The sequence below is a fragment of the Sus scrofa genome, chromosome 15 (genome assembly GCF_000003025.6).
Source record: "Sus scrofa isolate TJ Tabasco breed Duroc chromosome 15, Sscrofa11.1, whole genome shotgun sequence".
In the NCBI taxonomy this organism is placed as follows: domain Eukaryota; kingdom Metazoa; phylum Chordata; class Mammalia; order Artiodactyla; family Suidae; genus Sus; species Sus scrofa.
In genome coordinates this window covers 30,319,026-30,340,275 of record NC_010457.5, presented here as the reverse complement: position 1 = coordinate 30,340,275, position 21,250 = coordinate 30,319,026, and the positions used below count along the sequence as shown (strand labels likewise).

The 21,250-nt window shown below is 53.2% G+C and overlaps 1 protein-coding gene across 4 annotated transcripts in view; it reads left to right on the top strand.

Moving 5' to 3' along the window:
- GLI2 (GLI family zinc finger 2) overlaps positions 1 to 21,250 on the top strand; it is a 267,745-nt gene that overhangs the window by 239,997 nt on the left and 6,498 nt on the right. For all 4 annotated transcript variants that reach the window (XM_005671643.3, NM_001315712.1, XM_021074615.1 and 1 more), the window contains 7 exon segments: positions 2,332 to 2,533; positions 4,465 to 4,678; positions 5,971 to 6,093; positions 8,975 to 9,109; positions 13,612 to 13,761; positions 18,430 to 18,594; positions 19,845 to 20,123. In XM_005671643.3, the coding sequence (XP_005671700.2) occupies positions 2,332 to 2,533; positions 4,465 to 4,678; positions 5,971 to 6,093; positions 8,975 to 9,109; positions 13,612 to 13,761; positions 18,430 to 18,594; positions 19,845 to 20,123 (1,268 nt within the window).

Sequence of the window (21,250 nt, the reverse complement as noted above, 5' to 3'; positions counted from 1 at the left end):
AGCGTTAGGCTGCCTGTGTGCCCCCAGCATGGAGTGTGTGTGTGTGTGTGTGTGGTGTGTGTGTGTGTCCATCCGTGTGTCCACCCCAGGCGCTGCACCCAGGAGAGCCCTCCCCCATACCTGTTGTCCCCACCTGAGCAGAGGCAGTGCGGCAGCTATTTGGTGTCCATCTTCCTGCTTTCTAGTCCTTCTTTACTTTCCCTGGCTGTGTGGCCTTGGGCAAGCTCCTTGTTTTGTCCTTTGTAAAATGAGGATCAGTCCCAAGCACGTGCAGAGCAGTCAGTAAATACTAACTTTGAACGGCTGAGTGTCTGCTTTCCCTGGACACACCGTGTCTATACCATGTGCCCTCATGTAGCCTCTCCACCACCGAGCCAGCCAGATCCCAGTGTTGGGGGATAATGGGGATGGGAGGTCCTGCATCCTGTATCGTGGAAGTGGGAGAAACAGAAGCAACCAGCCAACCCACTGGCGGATGCGAACTCAACAGGGCTGCACCTGTTTGGAGAGAGGGGTTCGTGGTGCTCTGAGAGCTCCAGCTCCAGGAGGTCAGCCATGGTTTCCCAGGGAAGGGGATGTCCCAGCTGAGGTCAGAGCATTGCAGACAGAGGAAGTGGATGTGCAAAGGCCCTGTGCAAGAGGCAGAAGGAAGCTGGAGAGGCAAGCAGGGACACCCACAGGGCCACCATGTAAGCCACACTGAGGACATGTGCCTTTTTCCTAGTGGCAGTGGGAGCTTTGGGAAGGTTTGGGGTGGCCAGACACAAGGTGTGATCTGATTTGGCCTTGGTGAGGAATGTAGAGGGAACAGGTTAGCCAAGAGCCCTGGGGTACCCTGGGCAGGTGATAGGCTGGGCTAGGCTGGTGGAGGGTGAGAGAAAAAGGGTGTGTAGAGGGCTTTAGTTGCAGATTTGCTTGTGGAGTGGGGTGGGGCCGGGGGGAGGCATCAGGCAACTCCCGGCTTCCCCGCTCTGCCGCTGCATGGGTGGTAGGTGCACACCGAGCCCAACCCTGCAAGAGGCGGGGAGTGTGGGACTGTGTGGGCTGCACTGGGGCTGCCCTTCAGATGCAGAGGCGTGTAAGCAGCCAGCTGTCAGGAAGTTCACTAAAGTGCAGAGACCATCTTCTTGGCCCTGGCTCTCCCCACCTCTCTGAAGGCAGACACTGAGTGCCTAGAAAAGCCATACATCAGGTCTCCTTCGGACCTGGGTTTGAATCCTGCTTTGAGCAAATGCAAAGGGCTTCTAAGCCTTGTTTTCTTATCCACATAGCTGGCCTTGCATCTCGGAGGATAATGGTTGCTGTTAATTGCAACAGTGGGTCTAACTGTTGCTAAACAGTGGCTGTCACTGGGTTATGCATTGCTCCAGAATTCAGAAGCAGGCACTTAGCCAAAATACCACACCAAGGAGACACAAGCCATCTCTCGCTGCTGACGGGCCAGGGTACATCGGATTGTGTCCCAGGGTGGCTGTGCAAGAGGAAAGGGGTGCGGCAGAGGGAGGTGTTGCATCTGCAGCACAGCCTAGGCACCAGCTGAGGAGTGGGCTGCTCCTTCGGGTCCTGGCAAGCAGAATGTTGGGTGACCTTGTGTCCCCAGGCCTATACCCTGGGATCCTTCCTGCCACCAGAGAAAGGTGGTGACGTGGTCAGAGCACATCAGCTGCTGGCCAGGTGCCAGCTACACTTGAGGCTCCTCTGTGAGGCAGAGAGAGCCAGTGTCCCCCCCCCCCGCCGCCCCCAGCAATAAAAAAGGAGCCAGTGACTGCCACATAGCAGCACAGAGAAATCTCACAAGCTATTAAGGTTGGGTGACAGATGCTGGATAAGAAAGACAGTGGATGATTTCATTTACCTAATAGGCAAATACTCAAAACAGGCAACTCTGAGCCAAGTGTGAGAAGCCAGGAGAGTGGGGGCTGCCCCTGGGGTGGGTTTGGAAGGGGTAGAGGGGCTTCTGGGCACTGGCCTTTCCCTGCTTCTTAGCCTGATGTAGGTTCACAGGCGGGTCCCCTTTGTGAGAGGCCACCAAGCAGATCACATGCGCTCTGTGATTTGGCCTTAAACATCGCTTGACCCGGTCCTGACCTCTGCATGCCTAGCAGGAAAGGCGCAAACACAAATCCTCACCAGATGTGGACCAGATCCATTGTATAGGTGAACAAACTGAGGCTGAGAGTGGCTCATGCCCCAAAGCCCCCGACTGGACAGTGGCAAAGCCACAGCCCCCATCGGACTGTCGTCACAGGCTCTTCCTGTCCCCACCTCCAGTCTCCCGTCCCCACTGCGAGCATGGTCTTGCTGACCATGCTTGGCTTGGCTGTCCTGCAGTGTCGCGTTTCTCCAGCCCCCGGGTGACACCCCGCCTGAGCCGCAAGAGGGCGCTGTCCATCTCCCCGCTCTCCGACGCCAGCCTGGACCTGCAGCGCATGATCCGAACCTCGCCAAACTCCCTGGTGGCCTACATCAACAATTCGCGCAGCAGCTCAGCCGCCAGTGGCTCCTATGGCCATCTGTCGGCCGGGGCCCTCAGGTGAGCCCAGCCTATGAGCTGGGGACCCAGGAATGGGGGCTGGGCCGGGGCCAGGTGGGGAGGGTCCAAGCTGGCACCCCGAGGAGAAAGGCAGGACTTGTTGCATTTGGGAGTCAGCCTACTTGCGACTGTTTTCGTGAATTCAAAACCCGTAGTGATGACATTAACACGCACCCACATTGCATTACATCTTCATGGGCTTCTTATTTAGCCACCAAATGATTTCTGATGTGGTGAATAACCTTCCCGGCCTGTCATGGAAGATTCCACCATGAAGTCAAAGGCATCTTTCCTAGTGTTTCTCTTTTTTTTTTTTTTTTTTTTTTTTTTTTTGACTGTGGCATGCAACAGCTTAGTGGATCTCAGGTCCAGACAGGATTGAACCCAGACTGCGCCACGAGCGCAAGTCCACCAGGATTCCCTTCTAGTATTTAGAGGTGTCACTGGCAGCATGGTGCTTCAGATGTGACACTGAGGTGACCTGCCTATCTCTGGAAGGGCAGAGCCTTCCCACCAAGGTCACAGGCGCAGTGCACCCAAACTTCATCAATCCTGCCCACCCTGTCGCCCACTGCAGCCCTTGACTGTTGAAAGAACTCAGACCCCAACCAACTTGATTAAAACTCATGCCCTTCTCCTGGCTTTCCTGAAGGAGGCTGGGGTGGCCGTTAGGAATGTCCAGAGAGCTCTGCACAAAGGCCCAGAGATAAGAAGTAATAACAATTACAGCAGTTATCTTTTGCTGCATGACAAATTCCTCCAAGACTTAGTTAGCGGTTTCAAACAGCAATCTGCGTGTATCATCTCACACAGTTTCAAGGCGTTCCCGTCGTGGCGCAGCAGAAACGAATCCGACTGGGAACCATGAGGTTGCGGGTTAAGGATCCCGTGTTGCTGTGGCTCTGGCGTAGGCCGGCAGCAACAGTTCCGATTAAACCCCTAGCCTGGGACCCTCCATATGCCGTGGGTGTGGCCCTAAAAAAAAGACAAAAATAAAAATATCTCACACAGTTTCGAGGGTCAAGAATGGGACTGGCTTAGCTTCGGGTGAGGCTGTGGTCATCTGAAGACTTGATGGGTCTGGGCATCAGCTTCCAGGGATGACTCACCATCACAGCTCCTCACAGAAGCGTGTCCACACGGCTGCTTGAGCATCCTCACAACATGGCCACTCTAACCCAGAGGAAAGAGAAAGGAAACAGCGCATTTCTGTGATTTAGCCTAGAGGGACGTTTCTTCACTGTTTGGAAAGAGTCATATGCGGGTGGCATGACAGAGCTTAGAAGTGCAGTAGGAGTTAAAGAAGACAGAGGACAGTGTGAGCTGGAGGGCTCTGGACACACTTCCTGGATGTGGAGGCATTAGAACTGCCTTCAGGAGTTACCACTGTAGCTCCGTGGGCTAAGAACCCAGCTAGTATCCATCAGGATGAGGGTTCAAAACCTGGCCTCCCTCAGTGGGTTAAGGATCCAGCGTTCTCGTGAGCTGAGGTGCAGGTTTGGCACTGCTGTGGCTGTGGCGTAGGCTGGCAGCTGCAGCTCCAATTCAGCCCCTAGCCTGGGAACCTCCACATGCCACAGCGTGGCCCTAAAAAAAAAAGGGGACAAAAGGGGTTCAAATGGTCAGGGAGCATCAGGGGTGCATCTCACATGTCAGATCAGTAAGAGCCAGGGAATAGGGGTGAGGTCAAGCCTGGCATGTCCTGGGGACCGACCTACCAGGGACGAAGGCTGCATCCTGGGGCAAGGCCTGAGACGGCAGGCAGCGGAGAGCCACAGCTGGTGCTTGAGTGAGGTAAAGCCATGGTGACGCTGAGGTGAGCAACATGCCCATCCTAATCCCTGGGCAGAGTCCTGTCTGCCCCAAAAGTGTTAGCCTCACCGAGTCCTGCCCCACCCCCACTCCATGACCTTGTCTGTTCTTCTCTGCAGCCCGGCCTTCACCTTCCCGCACCCCATCAACCCCGTGGCCTACCAGCAGATCCTGAGTCAGCAGAGGGGCCTGGGCTCAGCCTTCGGACACACACCACCCTTGATCCAGCCCTCACCCACCTTCCTGGCCCAGCAGCCCTTGGCCGTGGCCTCCATCAATGCCACACCCACCCAGCTCAGCAGCAGCAGCAACTGTCTGAGCGACGCCAACCAGGTAAGTGGGTTCAGGGAGCAGGGACTTGCCTGGACCCAGCAAAGGCCGATTGCAGCCACCTCATGCCAGGAACTTGTGGGAGGACCATGGGTGCGCGTCTGGCTGATGGGATGCTTCTGGGCAGAAGCCACGTGACCAAAGGGGCCTCAGGCTGGATGCCAGGTCAGGACACCTGGGCTGAGTCGGAACTTACCCTCGCTCACCCTGGGCAAACGCCCAACCTCTGTTCTTTGGCCGCCAAGAGTAGGTGGAAAAAACCCTAGAATCCGGAGTCAGACATGGTATAGGGACTTCATATACAGCGTGTTAAATGGGAATGGATGAGACGGATAATAATGGATATCGTGCAGTTTAGTTTTAGAGCCTGCATTTCAGGCCATCTTATTTGACCTCTCCACTGGGCCTTTGACATGCCTGGACCCCACTCATACAGTGCCTGGCACACCCTCACATCCATTAGCAGTTTTGTAGATGAGGACGTGGAATTGGAGTCACAGAGAAGGTATCAGATAGTAGAAAGGGCACAGGCCTCAGAATCAGATCACTTTTGAACCTAACTTGGCAGAAAGATCTTTCAGCTGGAGCTAATGCATTTGCTGTCAGGTCTGCCCCATATTGGGGCCGCTGTGTGTAGACATGAGCTTTGTGTTCAGAGCCCAGATCTACCAGGATGACAGTTCTTGAGGTGAAGTGGCTACCCAGGCCACCTATCCAGGCAGGGCAGAGCCTAGGTGTGAAAACCATGTGCTGCAGTGGAAGCCCAGAGGCCACACAGTCTAGAAGCGGCCCCTCTTCCAGAATGTTCTCCCCAGGGCTGCAGGCGGCCACCTAGCACCTCCCCCTAGGGGGTGGCTGTTGGCTTTTGTCACACCACCTGCTGTGCCTCTACCCCACATGTCCTAAGGAACCAAGCTTTTCTGTCCTGCTCCCTGGGCTGACCAGGCCCTGTTATCCTTAGACCCAGAGCCAGCCCTGCCCTGGAGGGCTGAGGTTGAGACCACTGAGTCAGGAGTGAGGGGCCCCAGTATTTCTCTAAGAGAGGGTCCCACTTCATCTCCATGGAAGTGGGGGCTGCTCCTGTGAGAGGGAGGCGCTGATCAGCAGAGCTCCGGGCTCTCTCCTGGCCATGCCCCTGGCCAGAGGACCAAGCAAGGGGACTCATTTTCTGAAACTGCAGCACAAGCGTTGGCCCAGACGGTCTATGTGGGAAGAGTCCCAGAGGTAAAGTCCCAATTTGGGGTGTCCCTGTCTGCCCCCATGTGATGACTCCCCCCCATGCTCCTTTCTCCCAGAACAAGCAGAGCAGCGAGTCAGCCGTGAGCAGCACCATCAACCCCATGGTCATTCACAAGCGCAGCAAGGTCAAGACAGAGGCTGAGGGCCTGCGGCCAGCCTCCCCACTGACTCTGACACAGGTAACTTGTCAGCTCTCCCCACCGCGGCTCTCCGGCTAGGACTGGGGCCCGGCCGCGACTCCTGGGTCAGCTGCCTAGGGGCCTTGACCTTGTTGGCGGATGGATGACAGCCTGCGTGTGTGAATGAGCGAATGATGGCGTGAGAGAATGATGGAGCGCACATGCTCCTCAACCACTGCCGAGCAAAAGAAGGCAGGAAGGTCTGTCAGGACTATGGCTCTCCCCCCACCTGGCCCTCACGCAGCGTAAGCCCCAGGCAAACACCTGCTCACATCCCCTGAATGGCTCGGGCCCCTCTCCACTTTATCTGCCTCCCTGGAAGCCTGTCCCATCATGCCCCCCGCCCCCGGACGGTAGGACTCACATCTGCCCAGGGGCCCCGTCCCTCCCCCAGTTTCTGGGTCACTTCCTCTGTCTCCTGCACTTGGAGAGGTGGCACTTTGGGAGCAGTGCCTGGTTTGGCCTGCTGGGCTGTGACTGGGAGAGAATATTTTCTAAGGACCCAGTTGGCGTTTGAAGGAGCCAGTATCACCGAGTAGGAGAGGGAAGGGGGACCAGAGGAACAGAGCTGCCCATGGCTCAGAACGAGCCTGGCCCAGGGCTGAGAGCCTCGGCCAAGTCTCTTTGGAGTTATCTGCCACTTATTCCAACAGTTCAAGTTGGCAGGTACACACGGCCCCAGTGCCCAATGTCATGGGGGGAAGGCCTCTCAGGTGGCCAGGTCGCCACCCATTACTAGAGTCAGCAGCTACAACACCAAGGGTCCTGGGACCTCTTGTCCCCATCTCCCCTACCTCTGCCAGACCATCCTTTATCAAACCTGTAAACCATCAGGCCTGCCCTGGGCACTTAATTTTTATGAAATACTGGGTTCTGTTGTCAGGCAGACAGAGATGGTTGGTGACAAATTTCTCCCCCTCGCTGACGCCAAAGCATCCCCGCATGATGCATGGTTTCCATGCAGCAGGCTGTGGAAATGGATGAGGGTGGTGCACAACCAGAGAGATGGTTGTGCGCCAGCAGCAGCAGCAGCAGCAGCAGCAGCAGCGGGGAGGGGTTGAGCACCTCGGAGCCCCGCCTCTTTGGGACTCCGCCCCCGAAGCCCAGGGGCCCTCCCAGAGCCCTCCTTTCCTCCAGGCTTGGCTCCTCCCCCGTGTCCACTGGAGGAAAGCTATTTATCAGGTGGAGGTTGTCACCATGTCACTCCGTGCCCTGATTCAGGGGACCTGACTCATTTGCAAGGTGGATGGGCTGGCTTTCTCTTGTCAGGAAATGCAACGTAGCGAATCCCTTCTAGACTTCAGCCCTCACCTGGTGGGCAAGGATGCTGCCTGGCTCCATCTGAACCTAGGCACACCTACTGCCCCTGCGCTGTCCCCTGCTCACATGTTGACCTGGAAGCTTCTTCACGTCTTCTCTGAAATAAGCAGCTTGTGGAATATTAAGTCTCTTTCCAGTTTTTCTGAAAGAGCAGAGGGTGTTGGGAGGGCCCAGCCCTTCCATCACTAAAGATTTGGGACAAAATGTTTCTGCCCCCTGTTTTAATGTGGACCCACTGCTGTCCAGGGACTGATTGGACAATGTCTTCATTTTACTTTCCAGAACGCACGCATTAACTGTAAGGCGCTCTGGGAAGCAAGAACCAGAACGCGGCCACTGGGGCAGCCCTTTGCAGTTCAAGTGGACAGTGGTCAGGGTTCACTGGACCTGCAAAAGGCTGGTGTCTTCCTCCTAGTAATGGACTCTGCTTCAGGGGGAGGCTGTTGAGAGGCTTCGGCCTCCGCCTCACTGAGGCCCTGGAGCCTGTGGGGTCCGGGGCTCCTGATGGAGGAGAGAGGTGGCCTGTGCCCTGTTAGCCCAAGCTAGAAATGCTTTTCCCAGAGACTCTTTTGAAAGAACATTCCTGCCATTTGGGAAATAGTCTGAAAGTAAAGTGAGTCGTTCTGATGTCATCCTTTGGCCTGGCTTTGTTCCCAGCCTGCCCAGCAAGCCAGGAGAGTCCTTGACGTGCTCTGGAGGTCCTCACTGGGCCCACCTCCCAGTACCACCCAGCCTGTCCCCTGTCTCCAGCTCTGTTAGCTCAGCCGGGACAGGGAGGCTCTGTCGGGGGGACAGCCAGTCTGTTGCTGGTTTGGGAGTAAAAGCCTTTGGCCCCTTTGAAGGGAATTCCCGGTGCCCAGGTCAGTGGCAGGCCTGTCTCGGGGGCTCTCCTTGACCTTGAAATGGGCACATGTGGGCCCCCTCATGACCAGGATCTGTGAGTCCAGATCTCAGTGACCACAAGCTCCATGTGTTCTGGGGGCACCCATCAGCCACTGCTTATACGGCAATGTGCCCAGCTGTCAGGGGTCCTGACACCTGCACCCTGGGGCTGTCCCAGGGTAGACTGGCGCTGGGGGATGATGCTCAGAGCCTTCACTCTACAGAGCACTCAGCAGCCCACAGCCCTGCCCTGGGTGTGGATAATCCAGGGGCTGTGAGCCCCCAGGAGGCAGGGACAGTGTGAGGCCAAGGCCAAGGCACGTTGGGTTTTCTCTTGCAGACCCGTACATACTATAGATAAAAATGCCCCGCCCCAGCCTGTGGGGCCCACCCCGGCTCTTCCCAGAGGAAACCACACCAGATAAGCAAAAGTCACTGCCTTCCCGTCCCCGTCCTCCTTTGCCATGTCAATTCAGGATGGGACACCATGGTGATGACAAGCCAGCATGTGTGTGTGCCTGTAGGTACAAGCATGAGATGTGTGTGTGTGTGCATGGACGTGCCCACACCTAGACCAGCCCAAGGGTCCTTGGCACAGACTTCACAGGGTTAATAGTGACCCTTCTTTGGGGCAAGGTGGCCGGACCTGGCTCCCATGGGTATCCTCTGCCCCCCCTAGGAGCAGCTGGCTGACCTCAAGGAAGACCTGGACAGGGACGACTGTAAGCAGGAGGCCGAGGTGGTCATCTATGAGACCAACTGCCATTGGGAAGACTGCACCAAGGAATACGACACCCAGGAGCAGCTGGTGCATGTAAGCATCCAGGCCCCTGCGGCCTCCCCACCCAGGGGTGCAGCCCTGGCCATACGAGGCCTCTGTGAGGCGGGGTGGGGAGGGCTCCTGGAGGTCCCCCCTTTGCAAGTGGGCGGCATGACTATTTACCTGTGCCTTACTTATTTCTAAAAGGGGAGCTTATAAATAAATATGTAGTTCAAGAGATTTTTTAAAAAAATAAGCAAAGGAGGGAGTTCCCATTGTGGTGCAGTGGAAATGAATCCAATTAGTATCCATGAGGATGAGGGTTTGATCCCTTGCCTTGCTCAGTGAGTTAAGGATCCAGCGTTGCCATGAACTAAGGTGTAGGTTGCAGGTGTGGCTCAGATCCTGCATTGCATTGCCTGCATTGCTGTGGTTGTGGTGTAGGCCAGCAGCTGTAGCTCCGACTTGACCCCTAGGCTGGGAAATTCCATGTGTGGTGGGTGCAACCCTAAAAAATAAATAAATAAATAGAAAATAAGCAGAAGAGAAAATGAGAAAGAAAGGAATAATAAAATGAAGCCAGGAGTAAAGTTAGTATTAAAAACCAAATACTCTGAGCTAGAGTTCACATACAAATTTTTTTTTCTGGAGCTTCCTGGCAGCCAATGCAAAGAGGGAAATAAGATCAGTTATGCCAAGAGTTCCCATTGTGGCTCAGCAGGGTAAGGACCCAACGTTGTCTATGTGAGCATGTGGGTTGATCCCTGGCCTCACTCAGTGGGTTTAGGACCTGGCATTGCCACAAGCTGCAGTGTAGGTCACAGATGCAGCTTTGATCCAGTGTTTCCGTGGCTGTGGCATAGGCCTCAGCTGTAGCTCCAATTCTACCTCTAGCCTAGGGAAACTTCCATATGCCACAGGGACAGCTGTTAAAATAATAATAATAATAATAATCAGTTTAGCCAGCCACCACCCACGAGAGAATAACAAACCTCAAAGAAGTTTCTCCCATGGTGGAAGGAGTTGGTAATCTCTTGGAGACCATAGATGCCCAGTGTACATGGTTGCAGATGAGTATTTACACCTATATCAAGGAAGCGACTGCTTAAAAATGCCTGGGTACTGATCGATCAGGAGACCAGAGAAGGCCACGGGGGCCAGGTGTGCCCTGCAGGTCTGCCTCTAAACCCTCTGCAGCAGTATCCACTCTACAGCCATCAGGAGTCACTTGACTTGTGCAGGGAAAGAGCAGAAACGAGGGCTCAAGGTAGGAGGTGCCTGGCTGCCAACATGACTCCATCACCACTGGCCACATGGTTCTGAACAAGGCACTGAACCTCTGTGAGCCTCAGTTCTTTTTCCCATAAACAGAGGTGAATTTGACTATGATACCAGCATGAGCACTTAGCAGAGGGCAGCCCTTCACACATGGCAGTTCCTTCCTGCCTCCTGCTCCCTGCTCCCCACGCCAGCCCTGGTTGGGTCCCGCTTCTCCATCCAGGAAGGAACTTCAAGTTAGGAATAAGCCCCAGCCCCAGCCCCAACACACACTCTTTGGTGAGTGAGTGTCTGTGACGATGAACCTACACTAAGCTGACAGCTCATTTACTGGGTAAAGTACACACACACACACACACACACACACACACACCCAAGCCGGTCATGTCTAGAAACCATCCCATTTTTCCCCATCTGAAATCAGCATTTAACCACCCACCCCCTGTTTCCTTTCATCATGAGGCTTGCTCTCAAAGACCACGGGTTTCTTTTGCACTTGAGTTTTTCTCCCCAAATTCTCAGCCAAGGAGACTAGAATTTCTCAGCAAACCCATTGCTGCTGACACCAAAGCTGTAAAGAGAGGTCTTACCTAATCATTCTGGAACTTTCAACCTCTACCATCTCTTTGGGGAAACAAGTCCTGAGGCGGAGTGGGGACCGCTGGAATTGTGAGCGGTAAGCAAATCAGATTAGCTAAACAGAGGAAAGAGGACCGCATCTGAGGCTGGGAGAGGGCCCAGGCACGGGGGCACAGTGATGGAGGTGGGGGCGGCAGGGATGTAAAAGATGGGCTTGGCTAGCAGGGGGTCAGCCCCAAAGAGCAGGGAGGGACTTCCTCAAGAAAAGGCAGAGGTCTCCAGGCATGGGAAGAGGGGTACCAGCTGTGGGTGTCCACCTCCACCTGACCTTGGAAGGAGCAGGCGCCTGTGATGGGGGTGGCCAGGCTGGTCTGCCCAGCTCAGTCTCTCTCTCTCCCGCTCCCTGGGAAGGTGGAAGGCACAGACGGACCCACACGCCAGCTGAAGCCCCCAGTCAATTATTAACAATTTGTTGCTAAATAAACCAATAAGAAAAAAATGAAAGGCATTGTCAGGAAGCATTTTTATCATTTGAAAGGCTTTCCGAATGGAAAGTGAGGCTGATGGGATGCGATTTCCCTGGAAGTTCAAAGCGCTGTTGATTTTTGCTTGCTCTTGAGAATTGGCATTTGTATGCATGATGCTTGGGGCTTTTCCCCCTGGTGTGAGGGCCCCTCAGTTTCTGGGTGAGGTGCTTCCAGTGTTAAGCTCCTGTAGGTTGCAAAGATCTACAGCCTCACTGTCTGTAGAAAGACAACACAAGCCCCGTGTGTAATCTTACCTTAGCTAAGGAGCATGTTTCACACAGGAAACGGGTGAAAGTAATTGGAATCATATATTGTGTTTTAACCCAATATATCTAAAGCATTATCCTCTCTTATAGGCCCTCAATAGAAAACAAGATGTTGAGATCTTTGCCATCCTTTTTTTTTTTTTTTTTTTTTTCCATTCTCGGTCTTTGAAAAACAGGTGTGTGGTTTACACTGGCCACCTATCCTGGTTGGGACCAGCCACATTTCAGGGGCTCATGAGACACTCCATGGGACAGAACAGGTCCAGAGATTGTGACAGGAAGTGAGAGCTGGGAGAGGGAGGTGGGGTCCGACAGAAGAAAGAGGATGCAGCTGGAGGGGGCAGAGGACAAGACCTCAGAATGTGACACCCTCCCAGCTCCCTGTGGATCCAAGTGACAGGCAAGAGGCTCCCCGATGACTTTTACAGAGAAGCTCCACTGGGAGAGGACCACTACACTTTGTCACCCTACCGTGTGAGTGACAAAGGCCACCTGTTCCTACTCCCCAGTTAAATAGGCAACCCCAGAAGATCAAGGACATAAAGATCCTAGAGGCCCCACTCCCATATCAACACATCCCAGGCACAGAAGAAATAACAGCCCTGCTCCAGTGAGGACTGCAGCCTTCAGTTAAATAATCAGAAAGGGCAGCTCACTCTGTTACCCATGACAGAAAACCATGGTGGCCCATGGGTCCCCATCACAGGAGAAACTACCCCAGGGGGCACACGGATGATGGGCCCAGGGCAGAGGCCAGAAGGTATAGGTGCAGGTGCTAAAAAAAGAAAAAAGAAGGCCCCACGTTCCTGGCCCGGGAAGTGCTGGCTGGAATGGGTGTGAGGACCACTCGTCCAGGGAAGGTTTACTGGCCATAAACTTCCCAGCTGTGCCCGAGATGGCCGTTCCTGCCTGGGGTGCAGGGCCCCCACTACCATGCTGCAGAACCAGCTGGATGTCTGGCTGTCCCACCTTGCTCTCCTGGACCGTCTGTCCCCAGGGCAGCGTCACACAGTGCCCAGAGCACACCGTCAGAGTTAGACTCTCCAGCCCATCCTGGGAAGGTCCCTTTTACAATTTGGGCTTTTCTGAGAAGGGGACAAAGCTATTATCTCATGGGTCACTGTCAAAAAGAGAGACATTTATGTTTCTGTTACAATAAAAACGGCTTGCAAGAATTTCTGAGGAGGGGAGTTCCCATCGTGGCTCAGTGGGTTAAAAATCCAACATAGTGTCCATGAGGATTCAGGTTTGATCCCTGGCCTCACTTAGTGGGTTAAGGATCCAGCGTTGCCACATGCTACAGCATAGGTCAAAGATGCTGCTCAGATCCTCTTTTGCCCTGGCTGTGACGCTGCAGCCCCTATTCAACCCCTAGCTCAGGAACTTCCATATGCTGCAGATGCGGCTTTAAAAATAAATAAATATTAAAAATAAAAATGTCTGGGGAGTTCTCTCGTAGCCTAATGGTCCTGGCTCCAGGGTTGTCAGTGCTGTGGCACAGGTTTGATCCCTAGCCTGAGAACTCCCGCACTGTGAGTGCGAACAGAAAAAATTTCTGGAGCGATAGGGACAAGCTCTGGAGAGGCTGCTCGTGCACCCACCATGTGCGTGTCTGCCGCACTGCAACTAATGAGTGCCTGCTGTTTGTAGCCTGGATCATTCTAACCATATGCATCATTCTAACCACCAGTTCCCCATAGACCAGAGCTTAGAGTCCAGGTGGGGGTAAGTGGGATGGCTTTGACCATCACGCATGGTCCCCTGGATGACTAATTGGGAGACACAGCCGAAATAAGTGACCGTTCTCAGCTTAAAACATTGGCGGGCACACGGAAGCGGGGCTGTGCGGTGGGTGGTCTGCACAGAGCGGGTGGGCTCACGCCTCTCCTGGGCTTGTTCCCGGCAGCACATCAACAACGAGCACATCCACGGGGAGAAGAAGGAGTTCGTGTGCCGCTGGCAGGCCTGCACGCGGGAGCAGAAGCCCTTCAAGGCGCAGTACATGCTGGTGGTGCACATGCGCAGACACACAGGCGAGAAGCCCCACAAGTGCACGGTGAGGGGCTTTGCCACAGGGCCGGGTGACATGGGTCGTATGGGATGTATGACCATGGGGGGAGGACCGTTGGGACAGGTCTTACCAAAGGGGCGACCTCTCTGCTCCTGCCCTGTCTTGGGTGCTGGGGGCCTCTCGTCTCTGCTGCCCTAGACCTCCCGCTTCCTCTCCCTACCATGGGGCTGGGCTGGGGTCTCTGCAGTTGTGTCTGCGTGACCAAGAGCCCCAAAGCACAGCCTCACCCCGCCTCCGCTGGTGACCCCAGGCAGGGGGCCTGACTTGGTTGTTCCCTGCAGTATGTCCCCTGCACGTAGAAGAATTTGTTGGCGATTCACAGGTTGAGCAGTGATGGGTTAAAAGTCACTTTGGTAAGTGAAAAAAAAAAAAAAACAGCACAAAGATAAGCCCTTTTAGACAATCTCCCTTGTGGAGTCTGCAGGATTTGTGACTATTTGGTGGAACCATGTTTTTAAACATGCAGGAGTTGCTCCCTCTTTCAAAGGGGAAGCAGTCCTGTGATGCACGGATGGGGCTGTCGCAGAGGCCTCTGGGAACTCCTCTTTGTCAGTTACTGTAGTTCATGGATTCTGAGACACTTTTTGTTCTCATTGCAGTGTCTCTGAAATCAGTCTGTCTTCAAACCGGTGGTGTCTAGGATTCCATGAAAAACACTACCTTTGTCGGCAAGGCTGTTTTTTTGTTTTGTTTTGTTTTGTTTTGTTTTAAGATAAAATTCACGGTCATAAAGTTCACCCTTTTGAAAAAAAATGTGTAAAAAAATGTGTAGTGCTTTTGAGCATATTCACAAAGTTGTGCATGCAGCCTTCACCACTAGCTAATTCCAGAACATCTTCATCACCCCAAAAGAAACCTGATAGCCAATCACTCCCCATTCTCCCCTCCCTGACATCCACTGACCACCACTAATCTGCTTCCTGTCTCTATCTATTTGCCTCTTTCTGGACAGTTCATAAAAATGGAGTCACACCATGTGCAGCCTTTTGTCACACCTTCCTTCACGTAGGACGTTTTCTAGGTTCATCCATGTTGTAGCACGTATGAGTACTTCATTTCTTGTCATGGCTAAGTAATATTCCACTTTGGAAGGATCACCTTCTCTCTACCCATTCATCAGTGGGTGGCTATGTGCATTGTTTTCTCTTGCTGGATGTTATGAGCAATGCTGCTATGACTATTCATGTGCAAGTGTTTGTCCGGCTGTGTTTTCAGTTCTCATCTGTATGTACCTAAGAGTAGAATGCTGGGCCGTATAGTAACTCTATTTTTAACTTTTTGAGGACCTGCCAGACTGTTTTCCAAAAAGGCTGCACCGCCTTACATTTCCAAGGGTGGAAGTTTCTAATTTTGTCACACCCTTGTCAGCAGGTGTCATTACCTGCCTTTTGATTACCTGGTCATCTCTGAGTGTGAAGCTGCATCTCATTGTGGTTTTGATTAGCATTTCCCTAGTAACAGATGATGTTGAGCATCCTTTCATATGCTATTGGCTCTTTGGAGACAGTTCTACTCCAGTACTTTGCTCGTTATTGGTCTTTTGATTGTTGAATGTGGAAGTTTTATTAGACCCTGATCGGATATCTGATTTGCAAATTTTTGTCTCCCATTCTGTAGGTTTTCTTCTGACTTTTTTCTTAACTTCCTGAGAAGCATAGAAGTTTTTAATTTTCGCAAAGTCAGGTGTTTTCATTGCTTGTGCTTTTGGTGTCATATATAAGAAACCATTGCCTAAACCAAGGTCGCAAGTTTATCCCTGTGTTTTCTTCTGTGAGGTTTACAGTTTATAGATATATAGTTTTATTTATATAAATATAAATATATATGTATGTATTTTTAATAATGTAGCCCTTCCATTTAGGGCTTTAATCCATTTTGAGTAGTTTTTATATATGGTGTGAATTAAGAGTCCAACTTCATCCTTTTGCATGTTGTTATGCCGTTATCCCAATCCCATTTGTTGGAGAGGCTGTTCTTTCCCATCAAGTGGTCCTGGCACCCTCTTTGAACACAGGTTGACCCTAAACATCTGAGTTTATTTCTGAACTCCCAGTTCTCATTGATCACCATGTCTGTCTTATGCACAATCTTGATTATTGTAGTTTTGTCATTAAGTTTTGAAATTGGGAAGCATCAGTCCTCCAAATCTGCCCTCCTTTTGTGAGATTGTTTTGGCTCTTCTGGGTCCTTTGCAGCAACTTATTTTCTTAACAGCCTGAGTGGCAGCAGCCCATAGCCCTCTGACATGAACTGTGAGCTGTAGAAATAGATAAAAGGCATTAGAGGAGTTCCCATTGTGGCTCAGCGGGTTAAGAACCTGACATGACGTCCGTGAGGATATGGGTTCCATCCCTGGCCTCGCTCAGTGGGTTAAGGATCCCGTGCAGCCGGAAGCTGCAGTGTGGGTTACTGATGCAGCTCAGATCTGGCGTTGCTGTTGTTGGAGAATTGCTCGGATCGTCAGTGTCAGAAAATGAGACACATGAACATGGGGAGATCTCAACAAGGCTCTTTACTTCTGCAGAAGGGCACAGGTGCTCAAAAAGCACGCACGAAGAGAAAAGACCCTCCCTATTTATCCCTGACGCAGGTGGCATACCTGTCCCCCTCCCATTGGTCAGGTCAGGGTGCACATTCTTCTCGGTTGGCTCATTTGAAACAAACTGTGGCTGGGACAAGAAGCAAAGAGGAGGGGGTCACAGGAAGGCATCTCAGCTGAAACCGGAGCAAAATGGAGTAACCAAGATTGCCTTTGATAGAAAAGACATGTTAATTCTCACACTGTGGCTGTGGTGTAGGCCGGCAACTACAGCTCCCATTCGACCCCTAGCCTGGGAACTTCTATATGCGGCAGGTGCGGCCCTAAAAAGACAAAAAAAAAAAAAAGGCCTGGAGCCAAGTATGCTCAATCAGACTGACTGGGAATCAGGGCAAAATGTAAGGAATGCCACGGTTCCTGCTAGGGTTTGTGTGTCATTCTGGGGGCGATTGTCACAGCTCCCCTGGATGCAGTTTTGATATCACTGGAATAGGTGTCTCGTACAATGATCCTTCCTTCCTCCCTTCTTCCCTCCCCACCCTCTTTCTGGCTCCCTCTTTTCCTCTTTTCCTCAAATGTTCCTTGAGTGCCAAAAATGTTTCTTTTCGGAATTCCCATCATGGCTCAGTGGTTAACGAATCTGACTAGGAACCATGAGGTCGCGGGTTCGATCCCTGGCCTCGCTCAATGGGTTAAGGATCCAGCGTTGCCTTGAGCTGTGGTGTAGGTTGCAGACGTGGCTCGGATCCTGCGTGACTGTGGCTGTGGTGTAGGCCGGCAGCTATAGCTCCGATTCAACCCCTAGCCTGGGAACCTCCATATGCCACAGGTGAAACCCTAGAAAAGACAAAAAAAAAAAAAAAATGTTTCTTTTCATCAGGCACTAAGTCCTAGGAACACAGGAATGAACAGGACCTAGAAGGTACCTGCTCTCAGGAAGTTGTATCTGATGGGAAGGCCAGATAATAAAAGGATTAAGATAACTATAAACCGTACTAGGGAATATTAAGGGAAAAGAGTAGTATTATAATTTTAAAAATCAGAGAATTGCTGTCAGAGGAGATGACCCAAAGATTGAGAGGGAGTGGGCCAGGTCAAGGCCAGGGTGGGTGGGGTGGGGGCGGGGAAAAGGTTCCAGTCAGAGGGGACAGTGTGTGCAAAGGCCCCTCTCCAGGAAGAACGTAGGGGGTCAAGGACCTGAAAGGAGAGAGGGTGAGGGTGACCTGCTTGCTCAAAGGGAGGGGGGACACTGGATTTTATGTTCAACCCATTTCAATGCATAGAACAGCTCTAATCAGGGAGTGGCCTAGGGAAACAGTTTAAAATAATATTTACAAAGAGTTTTTAGCAATGAGCTCCTGCTGTATAACACTGGGAACTGTCACTTATGATGGAGCATGATAATGTGAGGAAAAAGAATGTATACATGTATGTGTGACTGGGTCACCTTGCTGTACAGTAGAAAATTGACAGAACACTGTTGTAAACCAGCTATAATTGGAAAAAAATAATCATTTTTAAAAGATTTAAAAAAAATCAACAAAGAGTTTTTAATCACATAGGAAAAATCTTACAGTGTGCTGTTGATTTCAACAAGCAGAATAAGTAATTGAATCCTTGAGATGTTCCCAATTTGGGTTTTAGAAATGCACAGTTGGGAGTTCCCTGGTGGGTCAGCAGGTTATGGGTCCAGTGCTATCACTGTTATGGCTCAGGAGGCTGCTGTGGTGTGGGTTCAATCCCTGGCCAGGGAAGTTCTGCATGCTGCGGACATGGCATAAAATAAAATAAAATAAAATGTTCAGGGATGAACTGAGAAGTCCCAAGGGTACGACTTGCCTGGATGGTGGTGGTGGCTGTCCCTGGGCAGTCAGAGGTTTCATTTTCCTTGTTGCCCTTTTCAGTCCTTTCCAAGTTTTCAAGAATTGGCCATGTGTCATTTTTATAATCAGGAAGAAAGACAAATGTCATCGTTAAGATCCGTGCATCTGGGCACGTGACAGAGGGGCTAGAGCAGACCGTAGGGGTGGGGAGGAGGCCGAGGGCCGTCAGAGGTCAGACTCCTGGCCTGGCGTCCTGGGGCGCCCTGACTGACGGAAGCCGCCTCTCCCCAGTTCGAGGGCTGTTCCAAGGCCTACTCCCGCCTGGAGAACCTGAAGACGCACCTGAGGTCCCACACAGGAGAGAAGCCATACGTGTGTGAGCACGAGGGCTGCAACAAGGCCTTCTCCAACGCCTCGGACCGCGCCAAGCATCAGAACCGCACCCACTCCAACGAGGTACCCAGCAGGATGGGCCCCAGGACTACGGGGGGAAGTCCCACAGACCTGGGTGTAAATGCGTCCCCCTCACCCCATGGCCTCTCCACACCTGTAGGCCATCTGGTGCCCAGATGCAGCCCCCCCCCACACACACACACACACTGACCTGTTGTTCCAGCTCAGCATGCAGCCGCAGCCCCTGTCCCCACAGCCTGGCAGCTGCTGGTGACACACTCCAGCTGCCAGTGCTGCCTGGGCCTGCCATGTCCTTCAGCCCCCACCATGGGGCACAGAGCAGCCTCCCCGGGTAGCCAGAGCCCCAGGCAGGGCTGAGAGTCCAGGGAGGAAGTTAGGGGGCAGCCCGTGGGATCTGCTGTCCCCATGCAGCCACTCAGCGACTGTCACTGAAGTCGACTCAGGAAAGAATGTTTCGAAAAGCCTAGATACACTTGGGACCCCAAAGAGTCTTGCAATGATGCTTGTAAGAAGAGGAATTCCCAAAGGTGTCTGAACCCCTTCAAGTGTCTAAAGACAAGAGAGGGGTGTGTGGTGTGTGTGTGTGTGTGTGTGTACATGTAGGTATGTGTGTTTGCAAGTGTGTATGTGCATGTGTCAATGTGTGGATGTGGGTGTATGTATTATGTGTGGGTGCATGGATTGTATGTGTAAGTTTGTGTACACGTGTGTGTTTATGTACCTGCACGTGTGTGTGTGTGTGTTGACATGTGCATACACGTGTGTCTGCATGTATGTAGGTAAATTGGGGAAATATGTCCATATGCGGATTGCGAGGGAGTGTGTGTCAGCTCAGGATGGAGGCTCAGGAACCTGGATTTTCATGCCATTCCTGAGTGACTTTAGCCAGTGTCTCTGCCTCTCTGAACCTGTCTTTCCCCATAAGAGAGGTCAGTGTTGGTGCTCTCACAGATGAATAACGAGGTAATGCCCTCGCTATTGATATCTCCAAGCCCAGCACCGGATCAGATGCTGATCTCACCGGGCACTCTGTGCCCCTCCCGCCACACTCTCTGATCCATGCCCTCAAGCCTGTGGTGGGGGTTCCCTTAACCTTACCTACAGGAAGAAGTGGACAGTGAGACCATCAGGGCCAGGCTTCTGAAGACCAGGGCTGGCATGGCCCCATCCAGGGGTCACTGGCTATAGGTGGGTGGGGTGCCTTCTGAGGCTGCCATCAGCTCTGCTGAAGGACGCGCCTCCAGGAGCCGGCGAGCATTCCCAGACGTAACGTAGGCCTCATCTCTTCCCAGAAACCCTACATCTGCAAGATCCCAGGCTGTACCAAGCGATACACGGACCCCAGCTCACTCCGGAAACACGTGAAAACGGTCCATGGCCCAGATGCTCACGTCACCAAGAAGCAGCGCAATGACGTGCACCTCCGCGCGCCCCTGCTCAGGGAGAACGGGGACAGCGAGGCTGGCGCCGAGCCCGGCCGGGGCTCCGAGGACAGCACCGAGGCCAGCAGCACCAGCCAGGCTGTGGAGGACTGCCTGCATGTCAAAGCCATCAAGACGGAGAGCTCCGGGGTAAGTAGAGCTGCAGGCCACGCCCCGCCCGCCCCCAGGAGACCAAGCCCAGTGGCGGGGGCCCAGACCCCCAACTGAAGCTGTTGTCTGCCCCCGGGGTCCCCCTCCAGGAGCATGATGAGGTCACTCCTCTTCTGCAGCTTGACTTCCCTCCCTTCCCCACCTTGGGCCCCCACAGAACCTCTCTGGGGCCAGCTGTGGGTGATGAGATGCCCGCCCTGGCGCGGTCGGTCTGCAGGGGCGGGTGGCTCCTGGTGTCTGCCTTTCCAACCAGAATCTGGGCACCACAGCTGCCACCTGCCCCCCTGTCCTGTCTCTGCGTCCTTGTCCCTCTGGCCTGCCCTCCTTTTGTTTCTAACCACCTGTTCTTTGTCTCCACCTTTCTCCTGACTGTACCTCCCCTAAGGATAGACGGTACTGAGGTGAGCAGAGGAGCCGGGAGGGGCTGCGGGCGGGCTGGTGTGAGCGAGGGGGGCTGGGGGGCTTGTCCAGGCTCCTCTCCAGCCCGGGAAAGGCAGGCTGGGGTAGGCAGATGGCAGGCTACAGGTGGGGCCAGGGGAACAGGCCAAGGCCAGCAGCAGGAGTCAAGGTCATGGGTGCAAGAGGAAGTGGCAGGACCCGAGCCTGCAGGAGGGACAGGACAGAGAAGAGATGTGACTCTGGGCTGCAGAAGAGGGAAGGACCAACCTACAGAAGGTCTGGAGTGCCAAGGTCAGGGATGTGAGCAGTGCCACGGGTAGAAGGGTGCGTTGCAGCTTCCCTGGAAAGGTCTGGAATGTGGGAGCCTTTGGGCTAGCAATGAGCCAAAGATGCTGCAACACAGCTTCATTTGGTCTCAGATCCCAGGTCATGGCGGTGTTCCGGCTGGACACGTGTGCCATGAACTCCCGGCCATGGCCCCCTGACCCAGAGGGAGGGCTGGTTTGGGGTGGCCATTCTGGCCAGGGACAAGGGCTGTATCCAGCAGCTCCCACTCTGAGGTCTCTGCTTCCCTTTCTCCAACCCACCTCCAGCCCGTTCCTTGCTTCCTCAAGCAACCTGTCACGGCAGTTGGGAGGCTGATGTCCCCTCTTTTATGTCACCTTCACACAGCTGTGGCATCCTCTGTAGGGCACAGGCTTCAAGGT